Source organism: Dermochelys coriacea, chromosome 2 (genome assembly GCF_009764565.3).
Source record: "Dermochelys coriacea isolate rDerCor1 chromosome 2, rDerCor1.pri.v4, whole genome shotgun sequence".
In the NCBI taxonomy this organism is placed as follows: domain Eukaryota; kingdom Metazoa; phylum Chordata; order Testudines; family Dermochelyidae; genus Dermochelys; species Dermochelys coriacea.
This window is the reverse complement of record NC_050069.1, coordinates 146,542,233-146,559,371: the sequence shown is the minus strand read 5'-3', so window position 1 is coordinate 146,559,371 and position 17,139 is coordinate 146,542,233. Positions and strand designations below refer to the sequence as shown.

Below are 17,139 nucleotides of genomic sequence, written 5' to 3'. Positions count from 1 at the left end.
ATATATGCCATCATGTGCCAGCAATGCCCCTCTGCCATGTACATTGGCCAAACTGGACAGTCTCTACGCAAAAGAATGAATGGACACAAATCAGACGTCAAGAATTATAACATTCAAAAACCAGTTGGAGAACACTTCAATCTCTCTGGTCACTCGATCACAGACCTAAGAGTGGCTATACTTCAACAAAAAAGCTTCAAAAACAGACTCCAACGAGAGACTGCTGAATTGGAATTAATTTGCAAACTGGATACAATTAACTTAGGCTTGAATAGAGACTGGGAATGGATGAGTCATTACACAAAGTAATGACAGGTTTCAGAGTAGCAGCCGTGTTAGTCTGTATTCGCAAAAAGAAAAGGAGTACTTGTGGCACCTTAGAGACTAACAAATTTATTAGAGCATAAGCTTTCGTGAGCTACAGCTCACTTCATCGGATGCATCAATTTATTAGAGCATAAGCTTTCGTGAGCTACAGCTCACTTCATCGGATGCATCGGATGCATCCGATGAAGTGAGCTGTAGCTCACGAAAGCTTATGCTCTAATAAATTTGTTAGTCTCTAAGGTGCCACAAGTACTCCTTTTCTTTTTACACAAAGTAAAACTATTTCCCCATGGTATTTCTCCCTCCCACCCCACCCCCCACTGTTCCTCTGATATTCTTGTTAACTGCTGGAATTAGCCTACCTGCTTGTCACCATGAAAGGTTTTCCTCCTTTCCCCCCCCCCCCCCCCGCTGTTGGTGATGACTTATCTTAAGTGATCACTCTCCTTACAGTGTGTATGATAAACCCATTGTTTCATGTTCTCTGTGTGTGTGTATATAAATCTCTCCTCTGTTTTTTCCACCAAATGCATCCGATGAAGTGAGCTGTAGCTCACGAAAGCTTATGCTCTAATAAATTTGTTAGTCTCTAAGGTGCCACAAGTACTCCTTTTCTTTTTGCGAATACAGACTAACACGGCTGCTACTCTGAATGCTGTTCTTATGTGAGAAGTTCCCTGGGCTAAATTCTCAGGTGCTTAGCCAAAGCTCACTGAATTCATAGACTCATGGATTCCAAGGCCAGAAGGGATCACTGTGATCACTTAGTCTGACCTCCTCATTTATAACACAAGCCATAGAATTTTACCCTGCATCAAGCCCAATCATGGGTGCTAAGATAGAATATCTCTTAAGAGGGTGATGAGAAGATCTTAGAGGAGTTGGAAAAGACCTCTTTGCCCATAACAGGGATTGTGATTGACCTTTATTGTGGCTGTGTGGAGGAAGTACAGGAATTCAAGAGCATGGAGTTTGCATTCAGTGTGAACTAGGGTATGGAGATTGGCAGCAGTCAAGGTGGCCAACAGGGATGTGGTTGGCAATTGGCAAGAATCAGTGTATAGTATGTTGGCATTTGGCATCTGCCATTACTCACAGGATAGTAGAGTGCTCTGTGTACTCCACAAACTCTTTATCCAGTTGTGGACTCATTTCAGTGTATTTGTTATGATATTTGAACCCCTCATTGTGCTGGGTCCCAGCTATTTTCAGGCTTGCTTACACTAGGGAAATTTGACAAAAATTCCTCAGAGTCACTAACATTAGTTTCAGAGTAGCAACCGTGTTAGTCTGTATTCGCAAAAAGAAAAGGTGTACTTGTGGCACCTTAGAGACTAACAAATTTATTAGAGCATAAGCTTTCGTCAGTGAGCTGTAGCTCACGAAAGCTTATGCTCTAATAAATTTGTTAGTCTCTAAGGTGCCACAAGTACTCCTTTTCTTTTTACTAACATTAGTGTCAGCTACACCAGCAACTTTGAGAGCCTTAATGTAGACAGGACATAGGCTGCAGCCAATGTTTTAAGTATCAAAAGTAAATTACATCTTTGTTTTGAGAGTGTTAGCGGACACAGTGCTTAAAATGCTGGCAAATGCCAAAAAAGAAAAAGAAAAAAAAGCTAACTATCCTAGCAGCCAGATTCTCCTACCCACTGTGTCTACTTTGAGTTGCTCAAGTGTACAAAATGGACTGAAATTGGCCATAAATGGCCACCAGAGAACTCCTCTTATGCAAGTGAGATCTCTGCCTCCTGTGTCAGCTTTTTCCTTCCGTCCCGTCCCCCCACAAAAAAACTCCCTTCCCCAGCATAGCTGAAAGGAGGGAATGTGTTAGGGGGCAAAGGGACAGAGCAGAGCTCCACTTTGCATTATCCTCCACTACTATAAGGTCAACTAGGCAATTTACATCAGTGGCATGATACAAAAAGATGTCTAAAAGGTCTGAGACTGACTATCTTTGTCTAAGCTTCAAGAAAGGCAACCAGTAAACAAACAGCATAGATGTTTAAAATGATTAAAGTTTTAATAATCAAAGTGTCATTTATAACAGAGGTAAGGAACTTTGTTTTGTTTTAAATGATTTTTAAAGTGATCAGTGTTCCTTTTGGACCCCATCCTATTTCCACTGAAGGCAAAACTCTCACTGAGTTCACTGGATCACTGACTTCACCTGCAGGATAAGGCCTTTAATGATGCCATAGCTGAGACATTAATACAGGTTGAATCCCTTTAATCCTGCACTCCCTGGTCCGCTAACATCCATGGTCCGGCATAGGCGACGACTCCGTGGGTGCTCCAGGGCTGGCGCCAAGCTCCCCCCTCAGTCCCCTCCCCCAGCACTGCTTGCGTACCGGCGGCCTCGCGTTACCAACTCCTCCTCCTCCCTCCCAATGCTTCCAGAGTGCTGCGAACAGCTGATTTGTGGCATCCAAACTCCAGGAGGGAGCGGGAGGACCTGGGGACAGCAGCTGGGACCCTGGGCGAGGGGCCGGCGGCTGAGACCTGGGGCCGGCATCAGAGCCCCTGGGTGGGGGCCACACTGGGCACAAAGCCTGGGGGTAATGCATCACCCCCTGCACCACCTCTATTTCCTGCACCTATGGAGACCCGCTGGGACTCTGCATTGAGCTCCCATGGTTCGGAAAATTCACTGATTCAGCACTGGTCAGGTCCCAGGGTGCCGGACTAGAGAGGTTCAACCTGTATAATGCTACTGGTCAATTATTTTTAGGATCTTGATATCTAAAAGCTCTTTAAAATTATGCCAAATAAAATTGTCATTAATTTGTTTCTTCTGTTCGTATTAAATTAATCTGCATTTTACACTATATAATGTGAAAAAATGGTTATTGCAACTGGTCGTAACATGCTATATTGTCACATGCAGTATCACCTGACAAAACGAGTGACCAGCTAAATGAATAGCAAGGAGAAAAAAATAGGGATGAAAAGTAAAGGGCATCTCCAAAATGCCTTACAGTTGTGTCAAGAAGCAGTTACTCAGATCAAAAAATATGGTTGCTGCTGCTAACATACAAGAATTTGCACATATCATTTAAGAAGCCTGCTAAATTTCCTTCACAGTGTTTCCAAAATGGCTTAAAGGAGTTCACAAATCTCTTCCCAATACAGGCCGCTCTTCCAAACCAGAGTGGAGACCAGGGCCAGATTAACCTTTTGTGGGCCCCCCCGGAGGCAATGGAGCATGGTGTGGGGAGCGAAGGGCCAGCCAGGGGCAATAGGGCATGGCATGGCAGGGGCAGCCCCCTCTACCCAGCCCAGTGGGAGGGCACTATTTACAAACCAGCAGTTGCCAGATGCACAGTGGCTGACTAGCCCTGTGCTGCCAGCATGCCCTTTCCCCTCGGGGGGCATGCCATGTTGTCTTGGGGCACAGTACAAGCAGAGCAGTCCAGGTCCCCTTCTGAGCACTGGCCCGGCTCCATGGCACCATTGTAAACCCGGCACTGGGGGAGGCCTCCCCAGGGCATGCCAAGGGGCAGAGGACATCTAATACTGTCACCGATTTATTCCTTCATCAGGTACTGACTTGACTTGACATAGATTTTATAGAATATAATACCAACAGGGACCCACACACTGGCTATTATTATGTGTTCACTGATGAATAGCTATAATTATTCTACAGCCTTTGCCTTTCTTCCTCCCCATCTGAAAGTGTTTCTCTCTTCCCTTTTCAGTCTTTGAAGGGGAAAGCGGCTGTATGGATCCAGCACCCGGCGATCACGTTTCTGATACGGTCGGTTGTCTTCTCTCCGTGCCCAGTCACAAGCCCATGGGGCCACATTAGCCTTGGCGTTTGGGGGAGCAGGTGGGCTGAGAAATCTGTTCATGCTGAGGGGATGAAGGGGCGCCCATCCCCAACTCCCCACCATTATTAAAGAAACAGTTTAATTCTCCTCCAGCCAGTGGCTCCTGCCCCCGTGCCAGTAACAGCCTGGCCCCTCCCCAGTGTCCCGCCTCCTCCTCCGCGCCCACAGCAACAGACTGAGCGGCCTCTGCAATGTCAGCTCCGCAGAAGCGGGGAACCTGCAGAAACAAGGCAGGGCGGCCGTGGCGCGGGGGCGGCTCCCCCCAAAGCGCTCTCTCCCCCTGTGCCAGGGGACGGTAAACGGAGGGAAGAGCGAAGGGCGCCTTGGGCTGCGATCGGAGATTCCCCTGCCCCCCTCGCCCGCCTTCCGTCAGCCCGAACTAGCCCCGTCGGCTGCGGCACACGCAGCGCCCCGAGCCTGGCTGGAGCGGCTTCCGCAACAAAGAGCCGGGGCCAGGAGCTGTCCGGCTGCCGCCGCTGAGAGGGAAACGGGGAGGCAGAGGGGGATACTCAGGAGCCGAACAGATCCCAGCGCTCGCAGGGAGAAACCTGCAGCCGGCAGAATCGAGAGCGAGATTAACCCAGCAGCTGGAGGAGGAGGGAAATCTGGTCCCTGAGCAGGTCCAAGGCTAGCGAGGGGAGGGGAGGGGAGGGGAGGGAAGGGGGGGGGACGGGGACGGGGACGGGGACGGGGAAGAGGCAGCGAAGGGTAAATCCCGCGGGCAGAGCTCGTGGCGTGGCGTGGCGTGGCTCGATATTAAGTGCAGGTTAGTAGGGAAGCAGCCGGCCATCTGCAGGAGAAGCACCTCTCGGGGGGGAGGGAGGGGCGTGGAGAGGGTCCCCCCTTTCGAGGGCGGCTATGGCCGTAGCGGTGGAGCTCTGGTGACTCCGGGAGCGGCTACAGTGCTGCAATGCTGCCAGCAGCAGCCCCGGTGAAAGGCGGCGTCTGAGCAGAAGCAGCGTCGCCTCTCCCCATCGTCTTTCTGTCTCTCCCGCCCTCCGTGCTCCGGCCTCACACGTCTCCGTCGCCCTCGCTCACGCCGAGGAGCGCCCTGCTCTCTGCAGAGGGGCCACGCCGGGGCTCGCCGAGCAGCGGCTGCAGCAGAAACCGCCGAACACAACATGGCCACTCTGCTCCGGAAAATCGGGCTCATCCGACTGCACAACAGGGACACGGAGGATCCCAAGCACCATCATCACCACCACCGCAGCAGCCAGCAGGGCTCCTCGCTCCGAGCCAAGGGCAGCCAGAAGAACAGCAGCAACAAGCAGCAGGGCAGCGCCGGCTGCAGCAGCAGCAGCAGCAGCAGCCCCAGCAAGGAGGGCAGCCCAGCGGGCAACAGGGCCAAGAAAGTGCTGGAGCTCTCCAAGCAGCCGCCGCAGCAGCCTGGCTCGGGAGGCCACAAGGAGAAGCCCCCGCACCACGGCGCCAAGGAGCCCGGCCCGGCCAAGGAGCCCAAGCCGCAGCTGCTGCCGGGGGGGAGCAGCAGCGGCCGGGCCGGCTCTGCCCCGCTGGTGCCGCCCCCGTCGGGCTCTGCCCCCGTGGCGACCCTGGGCAGGCAGCAGCACTGCACGCAGGTGCGGAGCCGGCGGCTGATGAAGGAGCTGCAGGACATCGCCCGGCTGAGCGACCGCTTCATCTCGGTGGAGCTGGTGGACGAGAGCCTGTTCGACTGGAACGTGAAGCTGCACCAGGTGGACAAGGACTCGGTGCTGTGGCAGGACATGAAGGAGACCAACACCGACTTCATCCTGCTCAACCTCACCTTCCCCGACAACTTCCCCTTCTCGCCGCCCTTCATGAGGGTGCTCAGCCCCCGCCTGGAGAACGGCTACGTGCTGGACGGCGGGGCCATCTGCATGGAGCTGCTCACCCCTCGCGGCTGGTCCAGCGCCTACACCGTGGAGGCGGTCATGAGGCAGTTCGCAGCCAGCCTGGTGAAGGGTCAGGTAAGAGCCTGGGGACCCGGGGTTCAGTGCCGTGTCAGCTGTTTCCTTACTTGCAGGGCTTAAGCCCCAGTTCCCGCACAGCCTGCTCTCTGGCCCTGACCTCCTGGGCCAATGGCTCCCTGTATGTCCTGGGCCAGGTCAAGATACCAAGGTGATGGGTCACCTGTTCTCCTGTTCCTCCGTGAAATGGGGATTGCACAGGGCGATACGGTCAGTCATGTGGGTCAGGTGCTTGGAGAGCCTCTGGTTTCAGTTATATGCAACGGTAACAACGGGGAAAGGGTGTGGAGAGGTCTGAAAGGAATGGTTTTATCTCCCCTTTTATACACTTTGTCCTGTAGCTGACATTATAATTTGCTAGACAGGAAGTGAAAGATGCTACAAGAGCCATCCCCAGCAGACAATCCCTTTGTGTTGAGCAAATTATCCTCCAGATTTCAGGTGACATTTGTTCTATCTTGAACTAAAGCCTCCCTCCACTAGTCAACCTAGACTTGTTGGCCTCCTGCTTTACACAAGTATCACTGTATTAAGATACAATGCCTTGCAGACTTTTTGTCTGACTTCTTCCTGCCCTCCCAAGCATTGCACAGATAAATTACTGGATGGGATAGTGGGCAATTATTGGGACTCCCTCAGCATCTGGTTTTTGATAGCTCTAAACATAGGTTTGCCTCTTTGACATTAGTTATACTCAGGTTACAATTCTTGCCCAGTGCTGAACTATCAACATTGCTGTGCAGCTTTAAATTTGTTGTCTAAAAAACTAATCAAATAATTGTTCACTATACATTAGGTTCATAATGGCTAGCCCTGGAAAAGATCTTTTGATCTTCCAGCCAGAACAGAATATGTAGGGTCCTCAACAGAGGATGTATTAGATATCAAATGATACTCCATTTGCTCTTAGCCAAGAAGAATTATTACTGTTGTATTCCTTTTTCTCTCTCTCCCTTAGAACACCATTGGAAGTGAGATTTTCATGAAATATTTACGATGAATAAATATTTTTTGTGAGATCTGTAGCCCGTCCTTCTTTATGTTCATTACAATGGGCAAGCTGCCTGTGTCTATGTCAGGTGGTTTTCTGATCATTTAGTGTGTCCTTGAAATGTTGTCTTTCCACTTAGCCCACACACACAGGTCCATGTCCTCTAGCAATAGTAGACAATACAAAATGGTGTTTTTTCCTTCGAACAAAGGTAAATACATTCACTGGATATCTTTTGGGTGGGTCTTTTGTTTAATAAATAATTACTTTATTGTTACAGATTTACTCACATTCACTAATGGGACTGCTTGTGTGAGTAACTGCTCATCAGCAGCTTCACAGACTAGCCCGTAAAGGAGGTGTTTATTTAGATTACTTTACTTGAACCTTGCCTGATCCTTTTGGGAAAGACATTTCCACAGTCCTCACCTCCTCCTTCAGTTTGGCTCTAGGTCTGCTACTCATTTATTCAATTAGTTCGTACTGTATGCCTTGTTTCACTTGAAGATGTCAATTTCCATAGGTCACCTTGGAATTCAGGTTTCAGAGTAGCAGCCGTGTTAGTCTGTATTCGCAAAAAGAAAAGGAGTACTTGTGGCACCTTAGAGACTAACAAATTTATTTGAGCATAAGCTTCATCGGATGAAGTGAGCTGTAGCTCACGAAAGCTTATGCTCAAATAAATTTGTTAGTCTCTAAGGTGCCACAAGTACTCCTTTTCTTTTTTCTTGGAATTCAAAGAAACATCTACCCATAAAAAAGAGGCTTACTTAATTTATAATAGATCCATGGTATATTAAACCTCAGTAGTATCTGTTTTGTTATGTCCCATTATTTGTTTTTCACTCTTTTTACAGTGATCGTGTTTCTCGTATTTGAATAAGGATTGAGAAGTATTATGTTAAAATCTATCAAACCAGTTCTTAAACTATTGTAATATTTTTCTGTGGTTTGTTTCTACCCCTAAACTGAAAAGGGTCAAAGGAAGGCTTAATGGTATAATTTTGTTTTAAATATTTTGTTTATTCATAACATGGCTCAATATGAAACATGTTAAATAAAATACTTAGATTACTAATCAATTAAACATTAGTCTTGAACACACTGTAAAATTTCACAATCTTCTTCTTTGAATCACCAAAAGGATTTCTGAATAAAATTCTGTTTTCTGATTGCAAAGGAAAGGTGGTTTCTTCAAAGCAAAGTTTTTCTTTTTTGTTGAAATAAACCTGTTCAAGCCAAAATTTATTAGAGGTTTGCCAGCAGTTTGATCTTAGGTATTTAATATGAAAAAGTCATGTATGTAAATTGGTGTGTATTTGTGAGATAAAGTATCAATGGTCAATTAAAATTATTGCCAATAATTTAATAGGCAAGTAGCCATAAAAGGGAAATTTGAAAGCCATGCACTATGCAATGCAAGTTAAAATATACATTAACGGTAATATAATATATACTTGTCAATTATAGCCTGATAATCTGTGATAGATTACTGTCCTGTAATAGAAACCATGCACTGTGTAATGAGAGCCATATTTTTTTGTAATCAGACTCATGTTATATAATCTTGATTCCATTGCATAAGTGCAACAGCTGAAAGTGCAGACACTTTAGAATCCAAATTCCATTTTTATATTTTAAACATGATGTTCTCTTGACTAGTAGTTTAATAGGGACATATATCTTAAAGTCATAAGAATATAAAATGTTGAAAATATATAATCACTGATCCTGCAAAAATATACATGGTTAATTCTTATCATGCTGCAAGTAGTCACATTGACTTCAGTGAAACTACCTGCACAAATAATGATGATACATGTCAGATTAATTAACTAATGTCTGTACAATGGTGTAGCATATAAAACATTATGAAAATGCTAAATATCATTATTATTTAAGTAAGGGTTTGAAAGAGTAAGCCCTTTCTGTAGACTAGAAATGACAGTGCAAGAGTAAATTATAATTACTAGCCTATAGTTCCATTGAAGGATTATGAAGCTATCATAATATATGCCAGAATAATGCAGCATCAGAATTCCTCATTTGAATTCAAGCTTGGTAGTCACCACTAGCCTGTGCTATATTGGGTGTTATCTTCAAGGGAATGCGATGCATGGAGCTCTTGTAGGGTCTAGCCCAATATGAGCTCAATTCTGCTCCCATGGAATTGAGTGGGAGTCTTTGACTTTAATGGAAGGTGGATCTGGCTCAGAGAACAGTTACGGGATCAGGATCAAAAGTAGCACTTCCATTGTTAAAAGAAGACTTAAGATAATAATATATGTTAAATATTCTAACTATTAAGAATGTAGAGTATTTCACATGAAAGATTTCTAAATATATATGCCCCAGTCCTGTAAGCAATTAGGCAAGTATGTATCTTTAATAAAACACCTTAAGTGAGCAAAATTACTCAAGTGTGTGAATGCAGGATTGAGTTTTTAATATGCTTTTCACCATTTGAGATGTTTGCCTACTTTTTTCACTTTTGCCAATTTGAACAATATAACTAGGCTGGTTAGTTTCATTTTTTGTTTCTAGTCAAGCCCACTTTTTGATATTTATGCACAATAATGCTGTTCTGTTTTAGTTTCCAACACTGTAGAGGGAATGCTTGCGTTTTGTGCTGAGAATAAAAATGATTTTCAGAATATTTCTCGTATTAGGGTTTTGTCAAAAACAAAAAGTAAGCAAGTGAACTCTAACCATTAAGCCAGATCTGTCATGCTTGATAGAGTCCAAGTAACACTCACTCACCAATTCCAAAAAGAAAAGGAGTACCCGTGGCTTCCAGGAGTTTATAACTTGCTCTAAAAATTTGCCATGGTTTAGAGTTTGCCATACAACATCTCACTGGGAAACATACATTTGTTTGTTTTTATTATCTTTGTGTAAGTTGTTCCAGCTATTTATATATTTTAGGAGTATCAAAAACAAAAAGGTTGTGTGTGTATAGGCCCTGATCCTGCACCATGGAAGTCAGTGAGAATTTTACTGTTAACTTTAGTGGGCACAGGATCAAACCCTTGCTTTCGAAGACTCTGACCTGCCTAAATGTAAGCACCTGAGTAGTCCCTTTGAAGGACTGGAGCCTTCAGCTCTAACACTGCTTTGGGATTTTGTTTTGTTTTTTGCTTTTATTTTGGAAAAAAATAAAAGATTTTGCTGGCCACAAAACTAATTAACTAAATGAAATAAAACAAGTAATTATTTTACTTGACTAGTTAGGAAAAAGAAATAAACAAGCTTTCTATAGGAAGTATCATCTGTATCTCAAAGAACACACACGTAAAAATAACTTACTTAGTCAACAAGTTTCAGAGTAGCCGCCGTGTTAGTCTGTATTCGCAAAAAGAAAAGGAGTATTTGTGGCACCTTAGAGACTATCAAATTTATTTGAGCATAAGCTTTCGTGAGCTACAGCTCACTTCATCGAGCTATAGCTCATGAAAGCTTATGCTCAAATAAATTTGTTAAGGTGCCACAAGTGCTCCCTTTCTTTCAGTCAACAAGATTACTACCTTTACCAAATAAAAAAGGTCATGATATTGATATTTATAAAGCTATCTTTGAAAGCCTTTTTAGTTTGTATAATTTAAGACATGCTCTAAGTTCAATTAGATTACTACACATGTACTATAGAGTATTTAGATTATATAATGTTGACTTTTTAGTATGCAAATTAATATTGACACAAGAGAAGAGTTATTAAAATGAATCATGTCATTGAGCTAAAATTGATCAGAATATCTCATACATTTGCAAGTAGGTCTTTCCTTTATATATTATAAAAGCTTTAAAAAACAAGGATGTTTGTTGCAAATTAATATTAATAGCCTGATTAAAACTGTAAATTCCACAATGAAAGAAATTCAGATTTATGGACTTCCAGCTTTTTACATTGAGTTATAATAGCATATTTGATATGTAAAAGTAATAGGACCCAGTCTTTTTTCCATTGATGTCAATGGCAAAACTTCCATGAACCTCAGAAGGAGCGGAATTGAGCCCTTCTTTAAGCACAGTGGTGTGAGTTACTGGCATGAGACCAGTTCCATTGGGAGTTGAGGGTGCTTAGCACCTTGCAGGAGGTTTTCAATACCTCAAAGAACTGTGCCCATATTTTCTGCCGTAACTCTGTATCTCTCTTTTAAAAAGATTATTGGGCCACGAACTGTACTTTAAGAAGGGTTATTATTATTATTTAGGTTTCAGAGTAGCAGCCGTGTTAGTCTGTATTCGCAAAAAGAAAAGGAGTACTTGTGGCACCTTAGAGACTAACAAATTTATTAGAGTATAAGCTTTCGTGAGCTACAGCTCACTTCATCGGATGCATTTGGTGGAAAAAACAGAGGAGAGATTTATATACACACACACAGAGAACATGAAACAACGGGTTCACCATACACACTGCAAGGAGAGTGATCACCCAAGATAAGCCATCGCCAGCAGCAGGGGGGGGAAAGGAGGAAAACCCTTCATGGTGACAAGCAAGGTAGGCCAATTCCAGCAGCCAATAACCGCATTTGCTCCAACCCCTCAGACAGAGACAAGCGCCTGCAGGATCTCTGTCGTGCGTTCCTGCAACTGCAGTGCCCACCTGCTGGGGTGGGGGGGCAGATTGGCAGAGCCGGAGGAGTGCCCGGAGGTCGCCTGCTGCAGGACGGGCCCAACAGAGAAAACGGCAGGGCGCCGCTGGCCGTCGCCTTCAGCCCCCGGCTGAAACCTCTCCAGCGCATCATCGGGGATCTGCAGCCTGTCCTGAAGGATGGCCCATCGCTCTCGCGGATCTTGGGGGGCAGGCCAGTCCTTGCTTGCGGACAGCCCCCCAATCTGGGGCAGGTGCTCGCCGGCAACCGCACGCCGCACGGCGGGGCCACTGGCCCAGGGGCCTATCCTTGCGGCAGGGCCCGTTGCCGGCTCTGTCCACGTGTCTGTTCGGGGGACACCATCGTGGGGCCTGGTCGCATCGGCCACACTGTCAGAGGCTCGTTCACCTGCGCATCTACCAATGTGATATATGCGATCATGTGCCGGCGGTGCCCCTCTGCCATGTGCATTGGCCGGGCTGGACAGTCTCTGCGTGGAGGAATGAATGGACACGGGTCAGACGTCAAGAATTATGGCATTCAAGGGCCGGTTGGAGAACACTTCGGTCTCTCTGGTCACTCGATCACAGACCTAAGAGTGGCTATACTTCAACAAAAGAGCTTCAGGGACGGACTCCGGCGAGAGACTGATGAATTGGAATTGATTTGCAAACTGGATGCAATTGACTTGGGCTTGGGTGGAGACTGGGAATGGATGAGTCATTGCACAGAGTAGAACTATTTCCCCATGGTATTTCTCCCTCCCACCCCACCCTCCACTGTTCCTCTGATGTTCTTGTTGGCTGCTGGAATTGGCCTACCTTGCTTGTCACCATGAAGGGTTTTCCTCCTTTCCCCCCCCTGCTGCTGGTGATGGCTTATCTTGGGTGATCACTCTCCTTGCAGTGTGTATGGTGAACCCGTTGTTTCATGTTCTCTGTGTGTGTGTATATAAATCTCTCCTCTGTTTTTTCCACCAAATGCATCCGATGAAGTGAGCTGTAGCTCACGAAAGCTTATGCTCTAATAAATTTGTTAGTCTCTAAGGTGCCACAAGTACTCCTTTTCTTTTTATTATTATTTATTTATTATTACTGTTGTGTAATTGATTCCCGCTGTACTCATTGCTGACAGTTTGGTAAGCAAAACCTAAGGACTTGTCTACAGTTAATACGTTGCAGTGGAACCACTGTAGTACTTCACTGAAGATGTTATCTATGTTGACAGAAGGGGTTTTCCCATTTGTATACGTAAGCCACCTCTCTGATAGGCAGTAGCTACGTCGACAGGAGATTCTCCCATCAACCTAGTGTTGTTGTCTACACTGGAAGGTTAGGTCAGTTTAACTGCATCGCTCGGGCTGTGGATCAACCTGATTTCCTAGTGTAGACCAGGCCTCACTGCCTGCACCAGAGTTTGAATCCTGGCCCACTGAAATAAATGACAAAACTCCCATTGACTTTAGTGGGGCTGGGATTTCACTCAAAGAGTTTAGATAACTTTATAAGAATACATTTGAATATCATCATCTGACACTGCATCAGGTCCTGGAGCGAATGTCATTTGTTGTCTTGGAGCACTCTTGACCCAGCAGAACCTTTTACATCTATGTGGCTAGCCTTAGGGAACTGCACATGTAACTTGTAGCAGATGAAATGAAGTCCTTCTATTTTTCTTGACAATTTGGTCTTTAGAAATTTGTAAATCATTCTAGAATAGTAAGTATTGTCCTGACAATATTAAATGCTATTATTCACTGAATAAAGGAAATGGGAGTAGTGCCAGTCATATAACTGTAATAAAAAGCAGTGTCTGCTGTAGCTCACATTTATTTAATAATATGATGCATGATTGAGATCAGTGCATATCCCTTCAAACACTGATTCTATCTTGTTACTTGCAAACAAGCATTCTTCAAAATTTATTCCAAAGCAGTTACTATTGCTGTAAAAGTAATTGAACCATTTTATTTGCAGTTTTGCAAACTGTGTAAACACTGTAGATGATAATCAGATAAAATAATGAACATCCCTAAGGCTCAGCAAGAAATTTTTAAGTCCTTAGCACCTTGGTCCTTAGCACGTTCAACTAAACCAAAACACCTCCAGAAAAAAAGCATAACTTGTTTTCTTTAGTGAACTAATATAGTTTCAAGAGAATTTTTTCCTCTTTGCTATTTTCTCCTATAAAAAAAAGTTCTGTTTGAAAAGTCAAATGAAGCCATGCTGCTTTACAATATAATGCTTGAATCTGTTTTAGTAAAATGATGAAAGAAATAGGGATGTCAATGTGAAAATAAGAAATCACAAACCACCCATTTTATTTAAAAATTGCTGAAGTAGCAGGAAAGCATTACCTAATTGTTTCAGGACCCTGGATTGGATTAGTAATACTGGTGGGTTGTCCTGTCTTTAGTCACTTGTTTCATGTGTTCTCTATCTGGGTGAGGGGACAAAATAGTTTAAGATAATTACCTGCTAAATGATGACTCTGCAGGTTGTGGCATTTGTAAAGCTTCCCTATTGTAAAGAATATATGTTTGTTTTTGTATCAAGTAGGACAAGTATGAGAATGCAGACCGGACCTAATGTCCTAAAAATAGGAAAAAACTAGCTGGGAGTGTTCTCATATGTTTAAGTATCTAGAGCTTGATTTAAGCTGATCAATCCAGGTTGTTGTTTTTTTTAATATATAACATTTTGTAATTCAGGTTATAGTGTAAAGTGTACATTCAGGCATCTTCAAAAATAATTTGTTTCAACTATGGATTGTATACTAGAGTGTATACTGTATAAATATACTGTATACTATATAAATTAATTCGTTACTAATTTATTTTTCCATTTTTAAAAGTGCACCTATCACAGTTGACTCTGCATGTATGAAACTTAAAAATACTACAACATTAGTTAATATCATTTTATTAAAATGAGATTCAGTCACAGAATCCAGCTGTTAAACATAACCTAAATATCTCCCACCTTTACCCTCTGAAGCAAAAGCCTGAGCAAACAGATGGACTTTTTGATAGACTGCACCTTTCAGATATGAACAGTGGAAATGAATTCCAAATCCATGAGCCTTCACTAACCTCCAGACATTCAATCTAAGGATTGTTAGCATGGACCCATCAGCTAATTTTCACTGCTGCAGTTATCCCTAGGAAGCTCGGTAGTCAGAGGCTTGGTCTACACTACAGAATTAGGTCAACGTAAGGCAGTTTACACTGAGCTAACTCTGTAAGTGTCTACAGTACAATGTTGCTCCCACCAGTGTAAGTCGCCCACTACACAGGTTGACGTAGTTAGGGTGACGCAGTATCTCTGTAGACACTGCGTTATTTACATTGCTTGCTGGCTATCAGCCCTGTGTGGGGCTCACAGCTTGGGCTGTTGGTATCCCATGATGGTGAGGATGCGCACCACTTCACAGGAGGCATAGTGTAGACATGAACCGCCACAGTAATTACTGTGGAGGATGTATGTCGACCTAATTTAGGTGGACTTAATTTTGTAGTGTAGACAAGGCCTATGATAGCCAGAACCTAAGCCACACAGAGCTTTATTCATTATATTTAGTATGTGATTGCTTTCTGTTAATTGGTTATGCCTCCTGGGCTTACCACAGGTAAATGACTTCAGCCATGGGTGGTGAGGACAAGTGTAGCTTTAGAACCATGATTGAGAGCCACATTTAGTAGTATGCAAGACGATAAGAAATGACAAAGGTAATAATCATTAAGTAGCAGGCATATCACTTGAAAGGATGTGAACTTTAAGCAGAAAAAATAAGGAATATTACTGAGGACTTGTCTTCACTAGTGGGGTAAGTTGACCTAAATTACGCTACTCCAGCTATGTGAATAATATAACTGGAATTGATGTCGCTTAGGTCGACTTACTGCAGTGTCTTTACTGCGCTGCGTTGATGGGAGACACTCTCCCGTCGACTTCCCTTACTCTTCTCAGCCCTGGTCTATACTACGAGTTTAGGTCGAATTTAGCAGCATTAGATCGATTTAACCCTGCACGTGTCCACACAACAAAGCCATTTTTGTTGACTTAATGGGCTCTTAAAATCGATTTCTATACTCCTCCCGACGAGGGGATTAGCGCTGAAATCGACATCGCCAGGTCAAATTTGGGTTAGTGTGGATGCAATTCGATGGTACTGGCCTCCGGAAGCGATTCCACAGTGCTCCATTGTGACCATTCTGGACAGCGCAGAAAAAAACCACAAAGGCAAATGCCTGCTCGCGGTCAAAGCCCCAGACATGCCGCTTCTTTGATGAGCTGCATGCAATTCGAGGGGGTGCCCCTACAACTACCCCACACCTGTACATGGACTCCTTCAAGGGAGTCTCATGCAACAGGGATGAGGATTTTGGGGGCAAGGAAGATGATGAGGAGGGGGAGGTTGAAGATAGCGCACACCAGGCAAGCAGAGAAATCGTTCTCCCCGACAGCCAGGAACTGTTTATCACCCTGGAGACAGTACCCTTCCAACCCGGGATCCCGGACCTCGAAGGCACCTCTGGTGAGTGTACCTTTGTAAGTATAATACATGGCTTAAAAGCAAGCGTGTTTAATGATTAATTTGCCCTGAAGACTTGGGATGCATTCGCGGCCAGTACAGCTATTGGAAAAGTCTGTTAACGTGTCTGGGGATGAGGCAGAAATCATCCAGGGACATCTCCGTGAAGCTCTCCTGGATGTACTCCCAAAGCCTTTGCAAAAGATTTCTGGGGAGGGCAGCCTTATTGTGTCCTCCATGGTAGGACACTTTACCACGCCAGGCCAGTAGCACATAGTCTGGAATCATTGCATAAGAAAGCGTGGCAGAGTGTGGTCCTGGTGTTTGCTGACATTCAAGCAACATCTGTTCTTTATCTCTCTGTAAAAAGAAAAGGAGTACTTGTGGCACCTTAGAGACTAACAAATTTATTAGAGCATAAGCTTTCGTGAGCTACAGCTCACTTCATCGGATGCATTTGGTGGAAAAAACAGAGGAGACATCTCTCTGTGTTATCCTCAGGAGAGTGATATCATTCATGGTCACCTGGTTGAAATAGGGTGCTTTTCTTAAGGGGACATTCAGAGGTGGCCGTACCTGCTGGGCTGTTTGCCTGTGGCTGAAAAAAAATCATCCCCGCTGTCAGCCACGCGGTGGGGGGAGGGGTGAAGTGATCATCCCAGAGAATTGGGTGAGGGGGGGTTTTAGCTGGGTTTGTGCTGCACATTAACCCGAAAACATCAGCCCCTCCTTTTAAATGGCCAGTGTGTCTTTTTCAATTTTACTTTCCCATTTTTTCCTCCCGCAGCTACAGATGTTTCAACACTGCCACTAGCATCTTCATCCCAGAGGCTAGCACAGATAAGAAGGTGAAAAATCCACACTCGCAATTAAATGTTCTCTGAGCTCATGTAGTCCACCCAAACTGAAAGAGC

General features: G+C 44.6%; 1 protein-coding gene across 1 annotated transcript in view; it reads left to right on the top strand.

Moving 5' to 3' along the window:
- Positions 1 to 2,340: 2,340 nt before the first annotated feature.
- Positions 2,341 to 17,139, top strand: part of UBE2QL1 (ubiquitin conjugating enzyme E2 Q family like 1) — a 40,692-nt gene continuing 25,893 nt past the window's right edge. Inside the window, exon 1 of the mRNA XM_038393198.2 lies at positions 2,341 to 6,109. Coding sequence (XP_038249126.1) covers positions 5,282 to 6,109 — 828 coding nt within the window. The 5' untranslated portion in view covers positions 2,341 to 5,281. The remainder of the gene's footprint in view (positions 6,110 to 17,139) is intronic.